The sequence below is a fragment of the Mustela nigripes genome, chromosome 4 (assembly GCF_022355385.1).
Source record: "Mustela nigripes isolate SB6536 chromosome 4, MUSNIG.SB6536, whole genome shotgun sequence".
Classification (NCBI taxonomy): Eukaryota; Metazoa; Chordata; class Mammalia; order Carnivora; family Mustelidae; genus Mustela; species Mustela nigripes.
In genome coordinates this window covers 129,153,380-129,168,206 of record NC_081560.1, presented here as the reverse complement: position 1 = coordinate 129,168,206, position 14,827 = coordinate 129,153,380, and the positions used below count along the sequence as shown (strand labels likewise).

Genomic DNA, 14,827 nt, shown 5'->3' with positions numbered 1-14,827 from the left:
CTCACAGGAATCATCATATGGTGACTGCCCAAGGGTGGGAAAACACAGACCATGCAGGTAAGCGTGAAAAATGTAATCAGCTACTACTTCTGTGGGATCTTTTCTTTTTTTTTTTTTTTTTTTTTTTTGGTCCCTTGTGTCAAAAATTTTGAGCACAAGCTGGATTCTTGTAATCATTATGTAAGTGAATCAGAGGAGTTAACAGTTTACCAAAAAGAGAAGCACAGCACACCCTATCAGAGAACTAGCTGTAAAGTACAGAGCTGGGTTTGAATCCCAGCTCTGCCCTTGACTACTGTTGGATGACTTCCTCTTCAAGAGCTCTGAACCTCATTTTTTTCATCCACAAAACAGGGACACCACCTACCTTAAAGTACTATGAGAATTTAAGGAGTTGATGTAAAGTGCTTGATACATGTGAAAGTTGGCCCCACTAAACTTTCCACAGAAGTGATTAATCATCTAAAATATACACGATTCATTACATAGATAGCATTTAGGGACACAGATGATATTTAGGCACCTAACACAATGCCTGACACACAGTACGCTTTCAATAAAATGTGTAAGTTACGGTTATTTTTTAATTAACCAGAATTCTCAGGAAATGAGCTGTCCTGCTTAGTGAATCAAGGAATTGTTACAAATTGCTATTTGTTTCCCAGACAGAACACCAAGTATGTGAGAACAGAAAGGATCTGAAAGATCACCTGGTCTAGGGGTTCATAACCTAAGGTTGCAAAAAGTGGACAAATCCCGAAAAATATATGCAGATTTCCTATATTTGTTTGATATGTTAATTTTTGCTAACATTGTTCAAAGTCATGATGATAATGATGATAGTGATGATGTAGTCGTGCACATTTGTGTTAGAAGAAGATTCATGGCTTTCTTCACATTCTCAAATGGGGCCGAGATTCCAAAAAGCTTAAAAATATCTAGTCCAACCTTCCATTTCACATGTAAGACTGGAAGCCTGGAATTAACTGAGCCGCTAAAGCTTCCTATTTGGTGAGAGGATCAGATCCTGCACCCTGTTCTCTAGACTGCCAGTCAAGTGTCCTTTCAAGTACATTGTGCTTTTTCTTAATTCCGAGGTAATTAATAGCACTGGAGTGTATGCCTCCAAAATCACAGCTTTGCACCTTCTTTTTTTTTTCTTAGTAGGTTCTGCACCCAGTGGGGACCCCAATGTGGGGCTTGAACTCACAACCCTGAGCTGAGATCAAGAGTTGGACGCTTAACTGACTGAGCCACCCAGGCACCCAATGGCTCTGCACTTTTATCTAAGGGAAGACTTTTCACCTGAGCCTGTGACTGCCCAGGGAACATACCCCACCTTCTGCTGCGACTTGTCACCACCCTCTAGCACATCAGCACAATCCTCGCTCAGCCACCCCGCCATCACACCGGATAGAAGCAATTAAGGAAGGAGGCGCTAGCTGCCAGTAATCATTACACTATTGACTTCCATATCTCGTTACTCCTGCCACCGACTACAGCTACAAGCATTCCTAGAGTACCGAGTCCCAAACTTCAGTGTGCATCAAGTACACTTAAAATATTGGTGACAGGATGTTAGGGTCCATCTAAATTCAGGAGGTTGGAGACTAAAAATCAAAATTTTAGTAAGTTTTGCAGGAGACTGAAAATCTTTGCTGAGCTCACTTTCGTGCCCAAGCCCCCCAGTATTCACTGAAGAATATTTTTCCTGTTTGCTTTAGAGCCACGCAGAAACTCTGGATCTTCATTCTGGACCCTGGGTTCTCAGCATCCTCAGCCTTAGCTCTAGAAGTTCCAGCTGGAAGGGCTGATTGCAAATAAGTGTAGAGGTGGCTCTGATTAGCCCACAGCTCTGCTATTGCTTAGAAGGAAAATAATTTTGGCAATAAGAGATTCTTGGAATTTATCTAAAAGAAACCATCAAAATGCGGATGTTTTTTATATATGAAGGTATTCATTACAAAAAAAAGATGTTCATTACAGTGTTAATTATACATTTTACATTTAAGCAACATAACTAAAAACCCTGGAAGAAATGAAAACAAACTTCTACTAGAGAGGGATTATGTAAACTCTGATAAAGTCATTTGATGCAGTATTATGCAACTGTTAAAATGTTGCTTGTAAAACTGTTCGTAATAATATAGGGAAATGTTCATTTTACAATGACTAAAATTTTACAATGTAGCAATTGCATATATAAAATATTCTCACGTAAATAAAGATGCTTTGGAAAAAGTCTGGAAGGAATTGATAAACCCTGATGGGATTACGGGTGGTATTTAGGCAGGCAATATCAAAGAGTGGATATGCATACCAGCTTTGAAGGTAGACAGACCTGATCTGGAATCAAGCCTGACCACTTACTGGCTGTGTGACTTTGGGCTGATGTGACCTTTCTTAGCTTCTGCTTCCTGCCCTGCGAAGCAACGATTAATATGAGATTCCATACAGGGGCGCTCTAAGGAGTAAGTGAGATCACGTATGGACAGGACTTAGCATAAGGTCTGACATATGGTACACGTTCACAGAAGAGTGGCAATTATTATTATTATTATTATTATTATACTTGTCCTTTCCATAATGGAAATAATTGCATAATGAGAAAAATATTTTGAAAAACATATGGGCTGTTTTTTACTATTTTTTTCCCCTCCTTGAAACATGGTAAAGGGGGATGAGGGACTGGGAGCATCTGGTTGGCTGAAGATCACTGTTGACTAGGGTTTGTTGCACAGGATCTCATGGCTGTGAGGCCATGCCCTTCAGGACTGGGCCCCATTTGGGGGGATGGCCTCAAGAGCATATATCTGGAAGCTGATGTCCACGTCCCATCGTGGCCTTACCATGCCTGCACTCATGTTTAGCTGCTGACTTTCCCCATCAATTCTTCAACTTCCCAAGGTGGTCATGGACACCAGTCCTTGAGGCTGTACAAGGTTGTTTAGGAGAAAGACACTGAAGATGGGCTGATGGCCATTTGAAAAGTAGGAGATATTCCTCTCATGAGTTGTAAATAGCCTGGCTGAGGGCGGGGCTGAGCGGTTGCTGGGTTGGAACCAGTGAGGCCACACTCTCTCTGCTCTCTGAAGCTACCTCCTGATCTCAGCTCCAGCAGATGACACTGGTACCAATGGTCAGGAGGAAATTTAATGGGGGCTCCCAATAGCCCTTTTGTTCTGGTCCTGACAGACTTCAACTTCCTTTAGTTCAACAACTATGGGATAGAATGCATTCTCAGTAGAATGGGACCTGTGATCTGGTCTGTGATAAAGACAGACCTCAAAAGAAGCCACTTCCACCAACATCCTTTCTCTTTTGGAAAGTGTCTGTGCTGGGAGATGGGACAGTATATTTTCTGGCACTCTGTGTGATATCTTTGTTAAAATATCTCCTATTTCAAAGACCTAATGTTCATGTCTGAAACTGTGAGGAAGAAAGTGTGACGTGTTCAACCCTGCCTGTTGTGAACTGGCTTCATCCAAAGATGGAGCTCTCCTCCATGGAGCTCTCCTGAGAGCCAGAAGGCCTCATCCTCATTGACAAATACTACAGAGAAGGCCAGTGATCCACAAATCATCCTCTGGGTGTAAGTGCCACCCACCCAGTAATCTTCCTAATGATGAACATGAAACTGGCTAAGCCTTTTCTTTCCCAACATTTTCTGGTATGATTTCAACCTGAACCATGATCTAAATTATGTTCCCAGTCCATATAGCCCACATTTCAGTGGAACTTGTAAATGTCCTATATGCTAATGACTCTGCCACTGTTCCTTGGTTTTCACATTGAATTCTGAGATCTGTAGGTTAGAGATTGGAAAGATCAGTGTGGTGACTTCTGGATACCACTTGCCTTAACTTATGGATACTGCTTGTCTTCCTCAGGGAACACCCTTCTAGGTTGTGTAGACCCCAAGCTCTATTAAACATCATAACAAATGAACAATCTTCAACCAAAGACCTTGGCCAGTTGATGAGTCACATTCCTCTGGTTCGAAGAAGTGAGTAAATGTTGAGGAAAAAACCATGTCCTTTGAGCTAGATACTTTTCCTTGAGAATTAAATCAACTGGCAATGAGCTAAACCTTAAAGATTGAGGTCAAGAAACACTTGACTCTAAGAAAGGAGAGAAAACAATGATTTGAAACCTTCTGGATTTTAGCAGGATTTTTATATTAGGGTTTTTATATCATTTCCACAAACATACGTTGATACAGAGATGAGTAAGTCATGATTCTTACCCCCTCTAGGAGCTTAGAGTCTAGGGAAGAGAAATGCAATAGAATCCATTAACTTTAATACCAAGGAGAAGAAGAAAGCAACTTTGGAAAAGTACTGAGAAACTCCGGATGACACAGAGTGAAGATGATTCTTTAGAAGCTACAATTTCAACCTAGAAGCAGCCCCTTAAACACCCAGGAAACCAACGAGGCACCTCACTTCTTTACCCCCTGCTGCAAAGTCGATGCATCCTTCCTTTTCCTTCTTATAGGCCCAAGGGGAAATTTCCAATTTAATAAGAGACAAGTTGATTTTTTTCCCCCAAGAGGCTTCCCCTGGGTCCTAACCACAATGGGGCCTCTGGGAGAAGGACTCAGGAGCACCTGGTCCCTCAGGGGAAGGTGACATCTTCTAGGAAGAAAAAAATTTTGCTTGCAGAGGCTGTTTTGTTTTGGTGTGTGTGTGTGTGTGTGTGTGTGTGTGTGTGTGTGTGTGTGTGTGTTAAGTGTCTATGCTGATAGCTGAAAAAGGCAAAGGAAACAACTTCTTTCCTTGAGCTTCAAAGTCTAGAGTATCTCCCACCTCCTCACCTGAAATAACTTCCTTCTTTTTGAATCCCTCAAAGTCCGGTTGAAGATCTACTTCCTCCCAGAGGCCTCCCCTGACATCCCAGCTCTCTTATACATATTTTAACTCCAGGGGCACCTACAGTTGGACCTCTTCTAGTCATCCCTTAGCGGACTGCCTTGCAGGGGCCAGTATGTGGCAAAGCTCTCCCACTTAGGAAGCCTGGCAGATATCATCTCTTTGGAACATCAAAATATCAGAGTAAGTTCGGAACCTTAGCCCCATGCTCCTCTCACTTTGGGGTAGAAAAGTATGTCCCTGGGGTCAGGGGTCTGGGGTGGGGGGTTCTAACTCTTACTTTGGCAACATACTGGACCTGTGACCCTGTGGAAACTATGTTATCAGGTCACTCATGGCAAGATCCAGAATTGTTAAGAAGATCACAATAATATTTGTAGTGGCCCATTACTCTACGTCTTATCTCGGCCAACTTGATTTTTGAGTGTCTTGACAGCAGAGACCGATACTGCAACAATGCCTGAGTTCTGCCTTCAATTGAGTCAGTTCTCAGTGAATGAATGGAAGCACCCACCAGCATTAGAACATATCAGTCTTTTTCTGCCCAAATCCCATCTGTTCTCCAGTCCTTCATGATGGCAACTGGAGAGCCAAAAAGGCCGTTCAGAAAAGAAATTCTAAGGGAGAGAATTTCTAGGCAACTTCCAAAGGGAGCATAAAGCCCAGATGATGGAATCAAGGCCTACGCCAGCCAGCGATGAGAAGATTTCCTGAGCAGGCAGCACAGTCCACTCCTGTGCCAAGAGCCTAGCTGCTTTGCCTCCTTCGAAAACCCATTACCAAACCATGGCAAGAGAAATTTAATTTTAAAAAGGGAAATGATTAATGTGCTACAGGCATAAAGAAGTGACAGAAGCAGAAAAGCTTGCATACATTTCATTTTTTGAAATTAGACCTATAATTTTTTCATTAAGGGAGGATGCCAAGTTGGGAAAGCCAATGCGTTCTAAGCAGAAAATTAGAGAGAGGTGTACAGAGTCCTGTGAGCGTCACAACCCCACACCTTAGGAAGAGCCCATACGAATGTGGGGCAGCTTACCATCTGCCCCTTTCAACTTGTGGCTCGTACAGGGCTCTAGATTGATACCTGCTTCTGTGATAAGATGGGAAGCATCACTCTGGGTTTGTGTGGAAGAGACCACAGGGCAGCAAAGTCTCCGTCAGGGAGGCTGGTATAATCAGACAAGTGAGGACCATGGCTCGCATGAAAGTCTCCTGATCCCATCCAGTGGTTTTCAGATTTTGAATCTTCTCCACCATTCCTTTCCTTACCACTCCCACACACACCGATCTCTCTAAATCCTACAGAACACCTTGTACCTTCTATATCTAGAGAGCTGGTGATCAGTTATCTGTTCCCAGGACACTGGATCTCAGGAAGCTGGAAAGATCTTCCTGAGCCAGGTCCAAGCTAAAAGGCAATCTAGTGTAACTGTTAAGAGCATGGACACTGAGCCAGACCGTTTAGGTTCAAAAACTGGTTTTGCGAGGTAACTTGGCTGGGCTAAATTGTCCTTATCTGGAAAATGGGGGAGGGAAAGGCTACTGACATACAGCATGCAAGAATCCATTCCCTCGTGTAACCAGTATTTATTACAAACCTTCTCTGTGGCCAGTCTTGTTCTGGTCCCTGGGTACACGGTTGTGGAGATGCTCTGAAAGAGCTTGCATTGCAGCCCAGGTGGGGATGGGGGAGACAGACCATAAACGTGTAAAGAAACAAATACGAGAGTTAATTTCAGATAGTGATAAGTTACGGGAAGATAATTATAGGTTGGGTGATGTGGTGGGACAAGACATGTGCAAAGGGGAAAGTCAGAGAAGACTTCTCTGGGGAGCAGACATTTGAGCTGAGGCTGGAATGATGAGAGGGAGCCAGACCCAAGATATCTGGGGAAACACATTCCATGCAGAAGGACAAACAAACAAGTATTTCTGGAATGAGCGGATGTTGAATGATTTTTTAGTAGCAAATGATACCTCATGTCCCTAGGAGTCTGTGAAGGTATGGAATAATTCTGTAAATGTGTTTTGAGGAGCCACTATGGACTTGGTGCGTGGTTAAGGTTGTGTTGGGAGGTATAAGAGGTACAAGAAGATTTAGTTAAGGAGTACTTAAGTAGTACTTGCCATCTGCCGTCTACGTGTTTGATCCCTACAGCTCTGTGAGGTATGGTCTATACCCATGACATATGGTCCATGGCCATCCCATATTTTCTCCCCACACACGATATTGTAAGATCATTGAGTGTAAATTTTTCTGTCTTGTTCACAACTGTGTGCACAGGGACCAGAACAGCACTTGGCACACAGTAGGTATGGGATAGATGTTGGTGGACCCCAGATAGCCTCTCGTACAGTCCAGGGAACTTTAATCAATTCAATTCCCTTGACAGGATAGAATGAAGGGGCTTAGAGGCTATCTTTGGTAACAAGAGGATTTTAAAAATCAAGTGAATACAGACAGACTTGTTCTGAACTTCATTCTACCATTCCTATCCCTAACTAGCACTTTTGCCTGTGATTTTTCAATGACCCGGTTCTTTCCTGTACTGTGTGTGTGTGTGTGTGTGTGTGTGTGTGTGTATGTGTACGTGTGAATTGATAAAAATATCTGTTTCACCCTAGAGAGGAATATGTTGATCTTGCTAATGTAATGGGATCTAACTTTCTTGTTTTTCTAAATGAAATGCTAGGTGAGATATTAGCCAATATAGACACAAATCCTTTCTTCTGGAGTGAACAAGGGTTTATTGTACCCATGAGTCCAAACAGTTTTTAATAACCCATTGAGTCCCCTCAGCTACAGAAAGAATCCAGAGTTATAGAAAAGAAAAGAAATGGAAGTAGAAATGAAATTATTTTGGAATTATTTGGAAAAGAAATTTCCAAAAATAGAAAAGAAATTCATGAATGCTAGCCATTCCATAATTCTGACTCTGAAAATTAGTTTAGAGTAACAACATAAAAATTCTGTTCATTAACACTCAAGAGAGATGGTACCCTAGCTTCCAACACCTCTGTCCAAGGAGGTCTGCTCCCCAGCCCTCTTTGGGTCTCCATGTCCTGGAAGCCAAGGCCATATGTTAATCATCATAGGTCCTATCAAGCACATCCCCTATACCACTACCAGCAGATTTTGGGGGGTTCAGTTGACTGCACTGCGTGATGAACTTAAGCATTCCTCTGCCCCTCCTTGGGCAGCACATGCAACAAAGAGAAGGTACAAAGCATGGTTTTGGTCAGACCATTCTCTAGCGATAAACATAATCTCTAGAAAATGTCTAAGATAAAGCAGTCCTCTAAGAGAGACCTCTGAAGGTTAAGGACTTCTGCATAAACAGCAATATACAGGAAGCCCGACTCCTTTCCCACTCAGCTTCAATTAAAGAGAAACATCTGCCTTGTTATCATTTGGGAGATCGGTGGGCACCGCAGGCAGACAGGCAGAGAAAGCCTGAATGTGGACAGGGGCCAGGAACTGGCTATTTGATCATCGAAATCCACTGTGACCATGAAACCTACTTCGGCAAGGAAAAAAAAAGTGTTTACTCACTTACAAATTCCCATGATCCTTAACAAAACAACTGCCTTTCCTTTCATTTCCAGCAAAACATGTGATATTTAGAGGGGAAGAGGCAGAGTCCAGCTTGTCCTCTAGGCTTCAAAATAATTTTACACATCCTGAATCTTCCTTCATAAATAGTCAAGGTTTTGTCTCCTCTTCGGTTTCCTTCTCTCCCTTGGCTTTTTTCTTCTTTTGTCTCTAACGTCATTATTTCACTCAACAGGAAAACAGAAAGGGAAAGTTCAGTGCAGAGTCAGAAACGCTTCTTCAAAACATAACGTATAAAGTAGAAAACTTTTCTTTTCCATTAAGGTTCTAGGAAGAGTTCCAGAGCCTTAGAGAAATGGTTCCTTCATTAGATCAGATCAAACCGATCAGAGTGAGATCGGTTTGGATGACTATAAGCTGTCCAAGGCCTAAGATTCTAATAGATACAAGAAGAGAATCTTCATTGATCATGAGGACTGTTTTTTTCATCAAGCGAATACAAACTTAGTCTAAGCTTGGTGATGAGCCATTTCTACCCAGTTTGAAAGACTCGATAAGTGAGGGGCCTTATGTCACTTGCCCGGAAGAACAGCAAATCAGACACGTGAGCCTTGATTCATACCAGGTGATTTGTAAGCCCAACAGTTGCCCCCGCCCTCCCGCCCCCCGGCTGTGCTATCCTCCCTGGGCTTCAGCAAGAGACATGTTTCAATACTGATGTAGCCACCATCTCCCTAAGGGTCACCAGAGCTCATGGTTTCTTGCACGTGGACTAAATGCCAAGACGGCAGCCCATCTCATCTCCGCTCTTTTCAGGTGAATTACCATATCCTTCCTTGAACCCCATACCATTCCTTTGTCAAGGAACATCCCCCCCACCACACACACACACACACACACACACACACACACCCTTATTCCAAAGAACTCAGAAGCATGACTTTTGTCTCTTTGCAACTCAAAACTCAGACTAAAATAAGCCATATCTTTTATTACTTCTTCAACCAACCGTGTCTTCATTCACTTAGTTCAACTCACATTTAAGGACTGATTTTGTCTCATTTATATGTATTGGGTCGATCTTGTATCTCTCTGGTAAAAGCTAGTACCTTAAAGTTGTCCATTCATCTACGGGACTGCACACGCCTTTGTTTGGATTCAGTTGTCAATGCTTCGCACATGTGAAATCAGCCCGTGTGATATTAAGGTAAACATAGTGCATTACAAACTGGTGGACATTTTATTGTTCTAACTGGGATAACAGACAAAATGTTTGCACGTGTGTCTGTTTTCTCTGCAGAGCACAGACAATAATACAATATACATGACAGTATCTGTTTTATAAAAGAGGAATCAAATTATAAGAAGCGGTAAAAGCGAGATGGGGGAGCGGAGGAAGAATGCTGTGTGTTTGGAGATTCTAACAGGACAGTGGGGGCAGGAATTACGTGTAGGGTAAAGATTCTTACGAGAAAAACTGTCATTCTTGAGGTCACTTTCCCCTCATTATTATTATAATCTCATTTCCTAATTGCATGTGCTACACAGCCAGTCTTCCCAATGCTTTCACGGGGGAGTCTGTTGCTTTAGTTTTAAGAACAGTCGATTCTCTTGCGCTGAGAAAAGAGCACACGGCCTTTAAGAGCATTGTAACTGACAAGAAGGAAGGATTCGGGCTTCGAGGCTGAGGCTTTTCAATCACCTGTCATTAATATGATTCAATTTATGCTTATGTCATAGGTTTAGACATTGCACAGCGCTGTAAAGCGGGGAAGGGACTTGAATAAAATACAGGGAAGAAAGCAGATGGTACGCTATCAAAACCCTTCAAGCCTAAAATAACCTTTCCCAAGTAAGGAGGATAGTTAATTAAAACCAGGATATATTTACTCAATTCTGAATATCTCAATGTAAATAAAAATCAAAATGACACCACTGTAATGTGGGACTAAATGATGAAATTTCATCTATTCTATTTTTCTTTAATAGTTTCTAATCAAACTTTTCATTAAACAGCTTCATAAAATTCCACAGAGAATTTATTTATAGGGATTCACTGTAGATTTAAAAGCCTTACTTTTATTATTCAATTAAACTTGTTATTCAGTGGACAACACTGAAACAATGGGGGGGAGCGGGGAGGGGGGAGGTGTCTGAGCAGTTGGGAAAGGTAGTCACACAGAGAAAATGTGGCTCATCCTTGCCCAGGAAAGCCCAGTTCCAGGTCCAGAGGAACTGCCTGGGATTGTCCCAGCCTTGGTCCACAGACTCAAATTCATGTTCCCCTGGTAGAGAGGGCACCAGACCATTTATTAAGGGTAAACAAACCTAGGGGAGGCCAACAGCTGACCCACGGTGAAGGCAGCCATTCCCAACATGGAGAGTCAGGACATGAATTATAAGTGACCCAAAACTTTTCTATTAGCCTTTCTCCCTGATTTTTTAAAACCAGACCCAGTCCTGCCTTTTTCATGAAGCTTTCCCTGACCCCTCCTCCCATGATCACCCCCACGCGCCCCCACCCCCACCAGCCCTACTGCTAAATTCCTCCCGCGCTTGCTTTCTACAACACTCACCGAATACTTAATCATTGACTTTCTTGCAACATTAGTTAACCTTTCAGGTGCGTTAATCCTGTCTTCCCCAATTAGATTTTTAAATCCTCCAAACAAGAAAGAACTGTGTTTTATTTATCTTTTGAACGCCCTCTCCCGCCCCCCCTTCCATAATCCCATTTAATAGAAGAAAGCAAAAAATATATTAGTTAATAAAATAAACATTATTTAATCTTAGGAAAGCAGACACTGTCCTTTTGCAAAGGGCCTTGCAGGTACTTTATGGCAATTTATGAATTTCATGTGTCAAAAGTGTAGCTGCTAAATGCTATAAACTCTTTGCCATCAGGTCCACCATTCATCCACCTGGTGATATGGCTAATAAAATTTGATTTTTACAGCCTAGGCATACTGTTACCTAAATTACATTTGACCAATTACTGAGTAGCCAAGAGAGTGGTACAGAATATATACTGTGTAGAAAATTCATCTGTGGGCCCCCTGGTACCCGCGGTAATCTGACAGAAGTGTTTTGGTCATCTGGCAGTGTTTCATATTAGGAACATTTGTTTAATGCTAGTCACTAATTAAATTTATGTTCTTCTACCAACTGTTAGTTGGTTGGAGAAACCCAACCCCACGTTTTAACAAACCCCTTCACCCATGTTGATTTCAAATACAACCAGTTGGAGGTTTAAAAGGGTGTTCTCTGGAAATTTAGTTGGAGGACCAAGAGTGGAAGGTGGGGGAGGGATGTTGGCAAAGGTGTTCAAATCAGGTCAAAAATAAGCTTTTTTGGGGGGGAGGGGGTCACTTGCTAAAACGAAATACTACATGAAGTGCAAACTATTTGAAGTACAAACTCCACAAAAAGAAAAACCTAATATTCTAATTATTAAACTAACCATCTAGAAGCTCTTTAAAGGTACCTTTATTCCAAAAGAAAGTTTCCACTTTAAGAGGCTGGAGAAGAAAAACAGCATTAAAATTAGCTTTACCAGAAGAAAAGTTCAGGAAAACATTCAAAAGTCAGATGCCTGTGTTTGTGGAGAACATTTAAAACTAATTTAGTAACTCTTAACAACCATTGTGATCACTGTTAAATTGGAACTTCTTTCTATTACTAATTCCAGACGCAACAGCTTTGAAGCTCAATGACTAATGTCTTAAATTAGCCAAAAAGGTTAAAACATTTTTCATTATGTTACATTATGATACCCTAACTCTGACTACTCTTAAATGAGGGAAAGCATTCTTTCAGTTTTATTTTGTGTCAGGAATTTACAGACCTCTTGAGTGGCAAGCAGGACAGAGGGTTTGGGAGTAGGGGATATGCGAGAAAAAAATAAAACAAAACACAAAAACACTCTGAAAACAGAAATTAAACACCCTGAAATTAAAAAGGGATGATTTGTAAATGCAGATCTGGAAAGAGAGGGCATTTTTTGAAAAGATACATTGGGTTCATTCACCTACATGACGACAACAGTTGAGTATTAAAAATATGACACCGAATTCTTCTTGGAAGTAGGAATAAATAACTTGTATAAAGACTACTGTTCTCTTCTAGACTGACAGTCATCTGGTAAGGCAGAGTTGGGAAAGGCATCTGAAAAAAAGTTTATAAGGAAAAAGATGCCATGTGTGATGAACCGAGGTCCCCTCCCTCTTCCCCCCTTCCTTCTTGGATCATCTCTTCATGACACTCTTACTTACAAGCCCTCTGCAGCAGGTAGGGGGCTGCTGGGTCACAAATAATCAGAGTACGGAGGCCACAGTGGATTTCCCAAACCATGCTGAGGCCTGTGACAATTAAGCAGAAAAATCTGAACCTGAATAATCCACGAACTGGGGAGGCCTGGGAAAACCTTAACTCACAGAATCAAGGACTGTTCTGATATTCTGACTCAAAGTGACCCTGTCAATGCTCTCTCTGGGCCATGGGTCTCAGCCTCTTGTCATCCCACATCCCCAAGAGGAGATTTCAGCATGGGTCAGCCATTAGACCATCATTGGTCAGGGTGGCCAATCCCAAAGCAGGGGGTAGGGTGAGGTTGGGGGATGGGTCTCATGCCTCTGTAAGTACAGGAATTTCCAAGGAATATGTCTAACTGGATAAAGCACCCCCAGGGTATTCTGACATCCCTGCCCAGTCTGCTGAGAACCACTGATATGATCCAATCTCTTCAAAAAACAGATGAGAAACTGAAGATGTGAGAGATGTGAGCCTGGCTTGCCTCCAGCCATTCACTGCGTCATGCAAAGTCTCCCAAAACTATGATATATCTTTGCCTGTGCGTCTATCTATAGAGACACATGACCGATCAGCTAGGAGAGATGCAGACAAAATTATGTGTGCATATATCCATCTTTGGGAGGCTTAGTGTATAAAGATATATATAGATAGATAGATAGATAGATATCTGAATATAGATAGATATATAAATATCTATACATATTTTCATACACTGTGCCCACCAAAGATGGATATATATGTGTATCCATACATGTACATGAAAAAATTAAGGGGCGGAGGGATCTATCATCAATCTTTTTGTTCACCTTATAGTACTGAAGTGGTTACAATGGGTGCCTTTTTATAGTTCCTTATCACACTGAAAAGAGAGAGATCAGTTAAAACAAAACAAAACAAGCCAGTATCTGAATAGTCGAAGCCTTTTAAGAAAGAACGAACATGAAAGCTTCCTGTCCTAAAGTCCAATTTCAAGGTCGACCAAGCAACTTCAGACCCTATACTGAACAACAAATTCTAAATAATCACCCTTGACCCTAGCAAACAGAGGCCGCCCAGGAGGCAATGGTGCTTTATGCCATGACAATTTGGGGGAGGGGAGGGGCTGGTGAAAATAAGCCTTGCTCCCCATCGCAGCTCTGCACAAGAACCCAAAACAAGGAAACGCACACACATGCACAAGATTCATGTAGGAAAGCAAACAAAAGACTCACCAAACTCATCGCATATACTCTCATTTTCAATGAGAGTTGGGTGGTCGAAGGTGTCCCGACAGTACAGGATCTGAGGGTTCTTGCTGACCACGGCGATGCCCCCCAGGGCTAGCGCGAACTGGTCCGTTAGAATGGAAGATGGTTTATCCTGGATGCGCTTTAGCATCGATCGGTACCGACAGTACTGAGGGTAGCTGAGCACGATCACGTTCGTTTCCTCCTCGTCCTCCCCTAGACAAAAGAGAAAACACTTCTGTTACCCTCTTGCCTCCCACAGAGAACCGTCATGGCCGTGGCCTAATTACGGTGGTCACTCTGTTTTGTCATGAAAACGTGTCTTCCGTGAGACCCTGACACGGGTTCTTTCTCTCAGTCTGGGAGCGCCAGCATTCTCCCAGCCCCATCTCACCACCCTGGTGGTTCCACTAAAGGGACCTCTGGTTACCAGCAGGGAAGAGGAAGGGTGGAGGGAAGAAAGAGTCGGGGTGACCCCCAGAGACAGATGAAGCAAGGTTTGGGTCATCAGCAAACAGCAGAACCAAAAAATTGTTTTTCCAAGGGTCTGATATATATGTATTTCAAGCATTAAAGTCATCATCACAGGAAAAATTGGAATTTTGTTGAGCTGCTTTCTACATATTTCCAGTCGGCTCTTTCTTTAGACTGTATAATCTTTCAGTGCTAGAAGGCCCTGGAAGGGTCATCTGGCCCCAGAGAGACGACCATAAGTTCAGATAGCGGCATCAACTAATCTGGTGGTGGTTAGGGCTGTCGACAAATATTTCTGGTTCATTACGTTCTCGTGGAAAGACCATGCATGCCTCCTGTCCCATGGTAGTCAAGTGGCCCTGTAACTTGTTGGGGCCAATAAAATAGGA

General features: G+C 42.4%; 1 protein-coding gene across 1 annotated transcript in view; it reads right to left on the bottom strand.

Annotated features, from left to right (window-relative positions):
• Positions 1–14,827, bottom strand: part of ARID5B (AT-rich interaction domain 5B) — a 174,606-nt gene that overhangs the window by 73,709 nt on the left and 86,070 nt on the right. The window contains exon 4 of the mRNA XM_059397486.1: positions 13,950–14,180. Within this exon, the coding sequence (XP_059253469.1) occupies positions 13,950–14,180 (231 nt within the window). The remainder of the gene's footprint in view (positions 1–13,949; positions 14,181–14,827) is intronic.